We start from the raw sequence: 13091 nt of genomic DNA, 5'->3' as shown, positions 1-13091 counted from the left end.
GGTAAGGCAGCCATCTTTACTGCCTGTCATTCATTTCTATTGCACCGACAATATGCAGTTACACTTCAATTCCTTTCTTTTTCAAAGATTCCACTGTGTTTGGCATTGTTGTTCACCTTCCCAGTTCCTGTGTTCCTGGGTGGTCGGTAACACTGTGTTACATACACTCCACTTTGACATATATTATGTGATGTATGTTATAAACAGTCATGACTGTTGGGGTCATATGCTGATAGCACTAGTCATGACTGCTTATAACATCTGTTATGTCATTGTTATGACAGTGTTATGGAGCACTTATGTGACAGTGGATGCACGGAAGGTGTAACCTAATGTGCTTTACTCAGTGAAAGGGCAGAAGAGGAACAGTGAGATCAGGTTGATATTGGCTAAGGCTCCACATACTTTGCCAGTAGGTCCATGAGGTATCCCGGGGTGCTGGGGTCGGGCCTCAGAGGTGGGCCCATGACGAACTTGGCAGCGTGGGCCCAGTCTTTGTGCCAGTAGTGGGTGCCATCTGTACCCAGTCCTGCTGCTATGGGCTCACCAAACACCACACGGCCTGTTGGGGCACAAACATCTCTACAACCATGCATACATAACACAGATCACCATCCATGTCATGTTTAGCCTCTCTCTCTCTCTCTCTCTGTCTCTGTATGTCTCTCTCTCATTCTCTCTCACTTTCTCTCTCTCTGTCATTCTTTCCCACCCACAGTTCCTCCCAGCAGGCAGTGTCAGGCCCCCTCACCATCTCTGCGTGCGTTGGACACTACCTTAGCGGCAGACTTGCTCATGACATGGACCACATAGAGCGGGCAGTTGACAGCGTGGGCGATGGTGATGGCTCTCTGAGTGGCCTCAGCCTCCACCTCCTCAGGACGACACAACTCATGACCCTCCGGACCTGTGATGCCCAGGGACAGCATCTTCTTAGCCCCCTGCCAAGTGAGAGAAGGTCAGTTTAAAAAATGCCCCCTAAATGGCAGATAAAAAAAACTGCCTGTGTGACACAGATAAACTTTTGTGAAATATTCACAGAAATAGTTACAAAAGGTTATACAAGTAGGAGCAGATTAGCATAGAATATTACACCATGACGCAAATAGGTTTTCCTCAGGTAGCGTTGAGGGAGGAAGCTGACATGTTACATGCTTTTTGACAACAGACAACGGGTGTATTACAAATACTACTCTATGGAAGTTTAGTTGCTAATCGTTTACATAAAATATTCATCAAGGAGTTGTAAACTCACTCTAAACATGCTGCCAATAAATGTATGTATCTCCTGAATAGTTTCTGTCACCAAAAACAGACTACAGATTGGGCATCTGCTGTCCTCTAGTGGTTATTCTACAGACCTCAACTTGGAAAAGAAAGTTGACAATCTAGAGCTAGAACATTCCAACCTGAATCCAACAGAACTAGGTGTTGATCCTTGGACTTTTTGTGTAACTGATATTGGATTGAGTGAACACTGATTTTAGTATCTTTTCAGGTTAACACCGACCCACCTGTTCAGCTTAAACAGAGGACAGTTACTGTAATGAACCTTGCCCCTTAAGACATTGACAAGGAATAAATTAAATAAGAGAAGTCAAATAGTTTCCCCCTTAGTAAATAATTTATTATGCATAGAATCTCTTTGCTTCCACATTGCGGCAACATAGAAACCTTCACAGCAACATTACTTAATTTTCAAATGTGAGAAAGAATGAATGCTATAGTGAATGACAGAGGAGTAAAATGATCAATTATAAAATGATAAACATAAAAGCTATGAACTGTAACTCCAGTGTCATGAGATTGCAAAACATGACACTGCAAAACAAGTTTGGTTTGGTTCCCGTACCTCATATAGTAGAATGAAATAAGCTACTGTTCATGTGCTGTTATGTAGGCCATGACACATAAATGGTATTCTTATGTCCTATATCACATGACCAAATGACTGCCGATGATAAGAGTATGTTGGCTGTGTTCTAGGAAGCACCTTGATGACACACGATAAGGTACATGAGATGAAAGGAGAGAATAGGACCGACAAAGATGAAGAAGACTGTGTGTCTGTTTGCAGTGGGTTTTGTAATACTAGCATGTATAATAATAACATCCTCACGTGTGATATGTTATTGTCATACATTATTTGATTTGACATTCCATAGTTATGTTGGGCTGCAATAGAATCAATGTGTGGACTCCTTATTTACCAACATGGGTAAAGAGTCTCAAAGACAGCACAACTAGATAGCAATAGCTATCCACTGAGGTGAGGATTGAAAACATGGCAGTGTCTTCAATGTTAACTAGTTCAAGGACATACTGTGCTGCATAGATAGATGGAAATATAGGTACTTTATTAATCCCAGAGGGAACATTTCTAACCAGTACCTTAGAAAAAGTATTTAATAACCAACTGTCAAATCTTACATCACCAAGAGTAGAACTTCATCATCTAGACTTTTCTGCAGACCCTGTAAAGGTATTTTAAACTCCAACATAACACAAACATGTGGTTCAAAAATAACAGCAGCCTTGAAAGTTTTTATTTACTGCAACAGGGATGTACAGTAAGCACAAACATTTCAGCAGGTGCAGGTCAGAGTTTTCCTCCCTTTGCACATAGTTTTGCATGGCTTGGATAGGGTTAGTTTTGCATGGCTTGGATAGGGTTAGTTTTGCATGGCTTGGATAGGGTTAGTTTTGCATGGCTTGGATAGGGTTAGTTTTGCATGGCTTGGATAGGGTTAGTTTTGCATGGCTTGGATAGGGTTAGTTTTCCATGGCTTGGATAGGGTTAGTTTTGCATGGCTTGGATAGGGTTAGTTTTGCATGGCTTGGATAGGGTTAGTTTTGCATGGCTTGGATAGGGTTAGTTTTGCATGGCTTGGATAGGGTTAGTTTTGCATGGCTTGGATAGGGTTAGTTTTGCAAGGCTTGAATAGGGTTAGTTTTGCATGGCTTGGATAGGGTTAGTTTTGCATGGCTTGGATAGGGATAGTTTTGCATGGCTTGGATAGGGATAGTTTTGCATGGCTTGGATAGGGATAGTTTTGCATGGCTTGGATAGGGTTAGTTTTGCATGGCTTGGATAGGGTTAGTTTTGCATGGCTTGGATAGGGTTAGTTTTGCATGGCTTGGATAGGGTTAGTTTTGCATGGCTTGGATAGGGTTAGTTTTGCATGGCTTGGATAGGGTTAGTTTTGCATGGCTTGGATATGGATAGTTTTGCATGGCTTGGATAGGGTTAGTTTTGCATGGCTTGGATAGGGATAGTTTTGCATGGCTTGGATAGGGTTAGTTTTGCATGGCTTGGATAGGGATAGTTTTGCATGGCTTGGATATGGATAGTTTTGCATGGCTTGGATAGGGTTAGTTTTGCATGGCTTGGATAGGGATAGTTTTGCATGGCTTGGATAGGGTTAGTTTTGCATGGCTTGGATAGGGTTAGTTTTGCATGGCTTGGATAGGGTTAGTTTTGCATGGCTTGTTTCTTGTTTAGTCTTCTATTAGGTTACATCAGGATTAAACATTAACCTAAACCAATGACCTCTGGAATACTTACACACTGAGCAGACAGTCAATAGGAACTCCTGACTGAACCTTTCTCAATATAATGTATTTCCTTAGTCTGTCAAAATAGGTAATTTGTATTTTCTCACCAACAGTTGATAAATTAACCTTTGTTCAGTCCTGGTTCATGGGATATTGTATGGGTACATTGTTACCCACAAGGTTCCATGTTTTTTTCCGGGGAGCGTTCAGTACGACAGAACAGTGTGCAATGTTAAATTCAATGAAAGCAGTAATGTACTGAACGACCAGTTGAAACATTTTGTGATTATGGTGGCCCAGACGGCAGTTACCATATGGTTTGCTGCATGATTTTTACGATTTCAAATGGTCACACTTAAATTGATCAGGGCACACCTCACCACACCCACCAAACGGAGCAAACTTACCTCAAAGGCTGTTGAAGAATGGTGCGTACCATTTGGTGAAAATGTGTCGTTCAATACAAACCGTCACACAACGTTGCAAACATTGAAGCGAACTGAACGAACCCCTGGTTTGAGCCATATTGGCTGTGTTGTGGTCAGGAATGTTTGGGAATACCTCTGCAATAAGGTCTCCATTCTCTGCGTGCACCTGGGCTATAGCTCCAATCTCTTTGCATTGGGAAAACGCAGCATACAGCTCATGGTCTTGAAGCATGAACACATCCTTGTATGCCATGAACATCTTGAAGGAGTTGACACCTTTCTCTTTGGCCAAAGTCTCCATTTCCTTCTTGACCTAGAAGGGTTTTAGCAAAAAGCAAATTAGTTTTGGTGCTTTTCTTTGCAATGCTGAGAGATAAGACTGTTAACATCTCTGTAAAAACCATGTATTGACATACTGTCCATCCCAGGTCTCCATGGAGTCTATTACCACATGGTATTTTTTAAAATAAGTAGATATTGCTGAGATTAAGGCCGGGATTCAGTTCTTTGTTGGAGATGCACCTTTTAAAGGCAATATTCCCGCTTTGGTGGAGACAGCATTCACCATAAACACATTTTTTGTCTCAAGTGGAAATTACCTTTAAATGTCAAGCACGCTATAACGCTGATCTACTGCTGACTGGATTGAATCTACAGTAACAGTGTCCCTCATTTTCAAAACAAGTCTGCTATTTTATAAAATCCCTATAGATTTGATGGCGTCAGGCCAGAATAAACAACGTTTTAAGTCCTGCCCAATCTCACAAAACATTCACAGATCAAGACAAATAAATGAAACATTTCAGTCTGGGACAGAAATATTTCCTTATTTTGTAACGATCTGTACAAATGTAACTGATGGGAACCCCAGTCTCTTACTTGGGATAGAAATACAGGGTGCTGGGAAGGCTACCTCGTCACACGAGCATGAGTCTGATGCATAACATTTTTTGGGGTTCTGATGGCCAAATTTGATATTTTTATTTTCAGGTTAGAAAATAGATTATAGATAAAACGGGCATGATGGCCCTGATGTGGCACTACCTTGTCGCTCCACCATGTGACGGCCACATGGAGGGAGTAGTCACAGCAGACCTTGGCGTCAGCCGTGTCCCTCCACCTATCATAGGCCTCCAGCAGGGACGTGCCTCTCTGGGGGATCACAAAGTCTAGGATCATGGTGGTCCCTCCTGCCAAGGCAGCCTAAGTGCAGAGAGCAGGGTTAGGGGTTAGAAAAGGGGTTAGGATTTAGGGTTTAGGGGTGGTGGAATGGGGTATATCCAGGAGGGTGGTCCCTCCTGCCAGGGCAGCCTGGGTACAGAGAGCAGGGTTAGGGTATGTTGTATATAGGTTAGGGTTTAGAGAGGGGTGGATAGGAGGGGGTAATGTTTACGGTGTAGTCCAGGATCATGATAGTGCCTCCTGCCACTTTCCAGGACAGCGTGGATAGAGATGTACGGAATAGGGTTTAGGTTCCATGGATAGACATACACGGAACAGGGTTTAGGTTCCATGGATAGAGATACACGGAACAGGATTTAGGTTCCATGGATAGAGATACACGGAACAGGGTTTAGGTTCCATGGATAGACATACACGGAACAGGGTTTAGGTTCCATGGATAGACATACACGGAACAGGGTTTAGGTTCCATGGATAGAGATACACGGAACAGGATTTAGGTTTCATGGATAGACATACACGGAACAGGGTTTAGGTTCCATGGATAGAGATACACAGAACAGGGTTTAAGTTTATTGTTTAGTCCCAGGCCATGGTCCTGCCAGGGCAGCCTGTACAAACATAGAACAGGGTTAGGGTGTAGAGCGGCGGCCTGGGCACACCAAGGGTTCGGGTTTAGATAGGGGTGTTGATGATAAGAAGTGAGGGTTTATTCCAGGATCATGGTGGTCTGGTTCCTTCTGTAAGGACAGCCTGGCTACAGAGAGCAGGGTTAGGGTTTACTACAGATACCGTTTGGGGTTAGAGTGTAGACAGATTATGTACAAGGAGAGAATGCAATCCATGCTTTGGTTTTGTTAAAAATAGCCACTGTACCAACCACTAATATTAGATGTAAGTCAATGTCCCTTAGTTCGCATAATTTTCATTCCATGCCCAAATCATCTCTGCAAGGGAGTTCAATTACTTGGTTTAAAGTTACTTTGAGATAATTTGAGCATGACATAATGGCATTTCCCCATCTGGCCTGGGTCCCAATCTTTTTTGGGGTGTAAGACGTAGTGTTATTTTGGGGGAAAGTTGTGTTTCCATAGCTAAGGCTGACACTAAGGACTTGTGAAGAGCACAATCAACAACCTCTGAATACTCTGAACAGTTGCTTTGAGAAGGAAAATGCTCAGTTGTTGTGTTAACAGTCAATAATTGTAATGCATATTAACTAGGGCACATTGATTTAAGGCCCTTAATCATATAATTATACATTTGTACCAGTTGAATGTAGACACGGAAATCAAAACTTTTTTTGTTTAAATTTTTTTGTCTGAAATATGTTATTAAAATATGCAAATAAGGTGATATCTCATTAAATATGTGCATATCGCACAACTCTATTTTTCTGGACACTGGATGAAGTAAGCCTAAATATTTTGGTTTCATTTTGTTAAGACACTTCAGAACCGGACTTGTCCAGAACATATTGTGGATAAATACTTTTTTCATCTTTCTATCTGTAAAATACTAAAGACATGTACATAAAATGGATGTTTGGTGCATTTTTCCAAAGAAAAGGTTATCTACAATAAAAAAAATATGCCAACATATCAACAATTCACTCTGGGCAAGTCTGGAGAATATATATATATATATATATATATATATATAAGGATAACCACACAACATTTGGTGAATGCAGATGCTTCTGAGTTGGCATGTGGGAAGAGTCTGACTTTCGGGAAATGGCAGTTAAAGGCAAGTACACTGAATTTAGACTACCAAACGCTAAACACCTATTTAGACCCAATCACTACCTCTTCAAAGTACACTATATATACAAAAATATGTGGACACTCCTTCAAATTAGTAGATTAGGCTATTTCAGCCACACCCGTTGCTGACAGGTGTATACAATCGAGCACACAGCCATGCAATCTCCATAGACAAACTTTGGCAGTAGAATGGCCTTACTGAAGAGCTCAGACTTTCAACATGGCACCGTCATTGGATGCCACCTTTCCAACAAGTCAGTTCGTCAAATTCCTGCCCTGCTAGAGCTGCCCCTGGCAACTGTAAGTGCTGTTATTGTGAAGTGGAAAGGTCTAGGAGCAACAACGCCACACAAGCTCACAGAACAGGACCGCGAGTGCTGAAGCGTGTAGCACGTAAAAATCGTCTGTCCTCGGTTGCAACACTCACTACCGAGTTCCAAACTGCCTCTCGAAGCAACGTCAGCACAATAACTGTTCGTCATGAAATGGGTTTCCGTGCCCGAGCAGCCGCACACAAGCCTAAGATCACCATGTGCAATGCCAAGCGTCAGCTGGAGTGGTGTAAAGCTCGCCGCCATTGGACTCTGGACCAGTGGAAACGTGTTCTATGGAGTGATGAATCACGCTTCACCATCTGGCAGTCCGACGTACGAATCTGGGTTTGGCGGATGCCAGGAGAACACTACCTGCCCCAATGCATAGTGCCAACTGTAAAGGAGGAATAATGGTCTGGGGCTGGTTCGAGCTAGGCCCCTTAGTTCCAGTGAAGGGAAATCTTAACACTACAGCATACAATGAATTACATTCTAGACTATTCCGTGCTTCCAACTTGTGGCAACTGTTTGGGGAAGGCCATTTCCTGTTTCAACATGACAATGCCCCCGTGCACAAAGCGAGGTCCATACAGAAATGGTTTGTCGAGATCGGTGTGGAAGAACTTGACTGGCCTGCACAGAGCCCTGACCTCAACCCATCTAACACCTTTGGGATGAATTGGAACACCGACTGCGAGCCAGGTCTAATCGCCCAACATCAGTGCCCGACTGATGCCTCACTAATGCTCTTTTTATACTTTTTCAGTATAAAAATACACTGCAGTGTAATGATGATGTTGATGATGGGGGGTGGTTGATCACACCTCTCAATGAAGAGGCTGACTAAATACTTTTTTCCCCACTGTAACAAGAGTAAAACTGCTGATGCACAACCAAATTTCGAAATTCCACCTTGTGTATTCTACTATTCTAACTCTCAACAGTAAGTAGAGACCCCGACTGAGTTCCTAGCATCTGGGGCACGTGCCCTTTGTGCCCGGTCGGGCACAAAGGCGGTGTCAGAGGAAGGCCCTCAAAATTGTCAAAGACTCCAGCCACCCTAGTCATAGACTGTTCTCTCTGCTACCGCACGGCAAGCGGTACCGGAGTGCCAAGTCTAGGTCCAAAAGACTTCTCAACAGCTTCTACCCCCAAGCCATAAGACTCCTGAACAGCTAATCATGGCTACCCGGACTATTTGCACTGCCCCCCACCCCATCCTTTTACGCTGCTGCTACTCTGTTAAGTATTTATGCATAGTCACTTTAACTCTACCCACATGTACATATTACCTCAACTACCTCAACTAGCCGGTGCCCCCGCACATTGACTATGCAACGGTACCCCCCTGTATATATAGCCTCCCTACTGTCACTTTATTTTACTGTATATATAGCCTCCCTACTGTCACTTTATTTTACTTCTGCTCTTTTTTTCTCAACACTTTTTTGTTGTTGTTTTATTCTTACTTTTTTGTTTAAAATAAATGCACTGTTGGTTAAGGGCTGTAAGTAAGCATTTCACTGTAATGTCTGCACCTGTTGTATTCGGCGCATGTGACCAATAAAATTTGATTTGATTTGATTTGATTTGAAACGTTATGGAGGAGTGCACTTTACAGGGAAGTGGTAGGCTACACTGTACTTTCAGCACTGAAAAATGTAAACAACAAGTTTACTTGCATTTCTGCAGCATCGGCCATCTACTGCACATTATAATGCTTTTTTTGTTTAATAGCCTACTGATTATATGTTTTTAATTATGTAAAGGTACAGTATGTATGTTTTAAACTTCATTAAATGGGGTTTTATGTAGCCTACCTCTAATACAGAAAAGACAGACAACTACAGTGCCTTCAGAAAATATTCACACCCAAATGTTGTGTTACAGCCTGAATTTTAAATGGATTACATTTAGATGTTTTGTCACTGGCCTACACACAATACCCCATAATGTAAAAGTGGAATTATGTTTTTTGAAATGTTTACATATTAATTAAAAATGAAAAGCTGAAATGTCTTGAGTCAATAAGTATTCAACCCCTTTTGTTATGCCAAGCCTAAATACGTTCAGGAGTAAAAATGTGCTTAATAAGTTGCATGGACTCACTCTGTGTGCAATACTAGTATTTAACAGGATTTTTGAATGACTACCTCATCTCTGTACCCAGAAACATACAATTCATTATCTGTAAGGTCCCTCAGTCGAGCAGTGAATTTCAAACACAGATTCAACCACAAAGACCAGGGAGGTTTTTCAATGCCTTGCAAAGAAGGGTACCTATTGGTAGATGGGTAAAAAAAATGCAGACATTGAATATCCCTTTGAGCATGGTGAAGTTATTAATTACACTTTGAATGGTGTATAACTACACCCAGTCACTACAAAAATACAAGCGTCCTTCCTAACTCAGTTGCCGGAAAGGAAGGAAACTGCTCGAGGGATTTCACCACGAGGCAAATGGTGACTTTAAAACAGTTACAGAGTTTAATGGTTGTGATAGAAAAATACTGAGGATGGATCAACAACATTGTAGTTACTCCACAATACTAACCTAATTGACTGCTAAACATTTGGCAAAGCAATTCACTTTTTGTCCTGAATACAAAGTGTTATGTTTGGGAGCAAATCCAATACAACACATTACTTAGTACCACTCTCCATATTTTCAAGCATAGTGGTGGCTGCATCATGTTATGGGTATGCTTGTACTCATTAAGGACTGGCGAGTTTTTCAGGATAAAAAATAAACAGAATGGAGCTAAGCACAGGCAAAATCCTAGAGGAAAATCTGGTTCAGTCTGCTTTCCACCAAACACTGGTAGATTAATTCACCTTTCAGCAGGACAATAACCTAAAACACAAGGCCAACTCTACAGTGGAGTTGCTTACCAAGAAGTCAATGAATATTCCTGAGTGGTTCGAGTTACAGTTTTGACTTAAATCTCCTTGAATATCTATGGCAAGACCTGAAAATTGTTGTCTAGCAATGATTAACAACCAATTTGACAGAGCTTGAAGAATTTTGAAAAGAATAATGAGCAAATGTTGCACAATTCATGTGTGGAAAGCTTTTAGAGACTTACACAGAAAGACACACAGCTGTAATTTCTGCCAAAGGTTATTCAGCGAAGTATTGACTCAGGGGTGTGAATACTTATGTAATTTGTGAACATTTCTAAAAACATCTATTCACTTTGTCATTATGGGTTATTGTGTGTAGATGGGAGAGAAAGACATCTATTTAATCCTTTTTGAATTCCCCAACAAAATGTGGAATAAGTCAAGGGTTATGAATACTTTCTGAAGGCACTGTAATTATTTTTGTTCTGATTTACTAGAGAATATTCCTAATGCAGTGAAATCAAGCAACACAAAATTATTCTTACCTTAGTTCCAATATGGAAATCATCTACTGCTTTGGTGCCCATAAACGCCAACTCCATGTGGGTATGGGTATCGATACCACCCGGTATCACCAGTTTATCAGTGGCATCTATAACGGTAACTCCGACCGGGATTTGGAGGTTTAATCCGACTTCTTTAATTTGTCCGTCTTCAATGTAGACATCACTGATAATGGAGCATTCCTCGTTCACAATTTTCCCTCCTTTTATAAGAATCCTGCTTTGGTTTAACATTTTTTCTTTCTCTTTTAGAAGCTCTGGGCATAGGCCTATAATGTCAGTTAGAAAATGTTTTGCTGAGATGGGACATACAACGAACAAATATTTCACAAGTAGACACACCTTTCACAACAAGAGAGAGAGACAAAAATACATTCCCAGGAAGTAGCCTAGATTTCGCAATATTTAGCAAACTTGACCAGACTTGCAGGTTCTCGGTCCCCTAGGACATTACTTCCATAAAAAAATTGTTTTCACTCAATTTATCCAGATCACAGATGGCAAGCATGTGCAAGTAAAAATTGTCTGGTAGAAAGTGAGGAAGAAATGAACGTGCAGTAGACCTAAAGTGTGTTTGTCTCCATGAAGCTCCAGGGACCACCCATTTTATGGTGGGCTTTCGGCCCTTCCCACAAATAGGCCAATGATTGATGGATTGCTGACTTCTTGCTTTCCAACATTCCCAGAACATGAGGTTAGTCAAAGGTTACAGCCAGAGCCGGCCCTGGGCTTAAGCGACATAGGCGGTCGCCTAGGGCCCCCAGCCGCTAGGGGGCCCCGACCGGGCACAAAGGGCACGTGCCCCAGATGCTAGGAACTCAGTCGGGGTCTCTACTTACTGTTGAGAGTTAGAATAGTAGAATACACAAGGTGGAATTTCGAAATTTGGTTGTGCATCAGCAGTTTTACTCTTGTTACAGTGGGGAAAAAAAGTATTTAGTCAGCCACCAATTGTGCAAGTTCTCCCACTTAAAAAGATGAGAGAGGCCTGTAATTTTCATCATAGGTACACGTCAACTATGACAGACAAAATGAGGAAAAAAAATCCAGAAAATCACATTGTAGGATTTTTAATGAATTTATTTGCAAATTATGGTGGAAAATAAGTATTTGGTCAATAACAAAAGTTTCTCAATACTTTGTTGTATACCCTTTGTTGGCAATGACACAGGTCAAACATTTTCTGTAAGTCTTCACAAGGTTTTCACACACTGTTGCTGGTATTTTGGCCCATTCCTCCATGCAGATCTCCTCTAGAGCAGTGATGTTTTGGGGCTGTCGCTGGGCAACACGGACTTTCAACTCCCTCCAAAGATTTTCTATGGGGTTGAGATCTGGAGACTGGCTAGGCCACTCCAGGACCTTGAAATGCTTCTTACGAAGCCACTCCTTCGTTGCCCGGGCGGTGTGTTTGGGATCATTGTCATGCTGAAAGACCCAGCCACGTTTCATCTTCAATGCCCTTGCTGATGGAAGGAGGTTTTCACTCAAAATCTCACGATACATGGCCCCATTCATTCTTTCCTTTACACGGATCAGTCGTCCTGGTCCCTTTGCAGAAAAACAGCCCCAAAGCATGATGTTTCCACCCCCATGCTTCACAGTAGGTATGGTGTTCTTTGGATGCAACTCAGCATTCTTTGTCCTCCAAACACGACGAGTTGAGTTTTTTGTCAAAAAGTTATATTTTGGTTTCATCTGACCATATGACATTCTCCCAATCCTCTTCTGGATCATCCAAATGCACTCTAGCGAACTTCAGACGGGCCTGGACATGTACTGGCTTAAGCAGGGGGACACGTCTGGCACTGCAGGATTTGAGTCCCTGGCGGCGTAGTGTGTTACTGATGGTAGGCTTTGTTGCTTTGGTCCCAGCTCTCTGCAGGTCATTCACTAGGTCCCCCCGTGTGGTTCTGGGATTTTTGCTCACCGTTCTTGTGATCATTTTGACCCCACGGGGTGAGATCTTGCGTGGAGCCCCAGATCGAGGGAGATTATCAGTGGTCTTGTATGTCTTCCATTTCCTAATAATTGCTCCCACAGTTGATTTCTTCAAACCAAGCTGCTTACCTATTGCAGATTCAGTCTTCCCAGCCTGGTGCAGGTCTACAATTTTGTTTCTGGTGTCCTTTGACAGCTCTTTGGTCTTGGCCATAGTGGAGTTTGGAGTGTAACTGTTTGAGGTTGTGGACAGGTGTCTTTTATACTGATAACAAGTTCAAACAGGTGCCATTAATACAGGTAACGAGTGGAGGACAGAGGAGCCTCTTAAAGAAGAAGTTACAGGTCTGTGAGAGCCAGAAATCTTGCTTGTTTGTAGGTGACCAAATACTTATTTTCCACCATAATTTGCAAATAAATTCATTAAAAATCCTACAATGTGATTTTCTGGAATTTTTTTCTCTCAATTTGTCTGTCATAGTTGACGTGTACCTATGA

The 13091-nt window shown here is 42.0% G+C and overlaps 1 protein-coding gene across 2 annotated transcripts; it reads right to left on the bottom strand.

Moving 5' to 3' along the window:
- Nucleotides 1–253: 253 nt before the first annotated feature.
- dpys (dihydropyrimidinase) lies at nt 254–11241 on the bottom strand. Of its 2 annotated transcripts, none has more exons than XM_045217662.1 (5): nt 10635–11241; nt 5028–5186; nt 4117–4296; nt 752–941; nt 254–562 (listed from the first exon to the last, which is right to left on the bottom strand). In XM_045217662.1, exons 1-5 carry the CDS (start codon nt 10884–10886, stop codon nt 390–392), a joined length of 954 nt encoding a protein of 317 aa, XP_045073597.1. In that variant the 5' UTR covers nt 10887–11241; the 3' UTR covers nt 254–389. The 2 variants fall into 2 exon arrangements, with proteins under 2 accessions (XP_045073597.1, XP_045073598.1); XM_045217663.1 differs by having other exon boundaries at nt 437–562; nt 777–941.
- Between the last annotated feature and the right edge of the window lie 1850 nt (nt 11242–13091).

This window comes from Coregonus clupeaformis, unplaced genomic scaffold (genome assembly GCF_020615455.1).
Source record: "Coregonus clupeaformis isolate EN_2021a unplaced genomic scaffold, ASM2061545v1 scaf1169, whole genome shotgun sequence".
Taxonomy (NCBI): Eukaryota; Metazoa; Chordata; class Actinopteri; order Salmoniformes; family Salmonidae; genus Coregonus; species Coregonus clupeaformis.
This window is presented reverse-complemented; position numbering and strand designations above follow the sequence as displayed.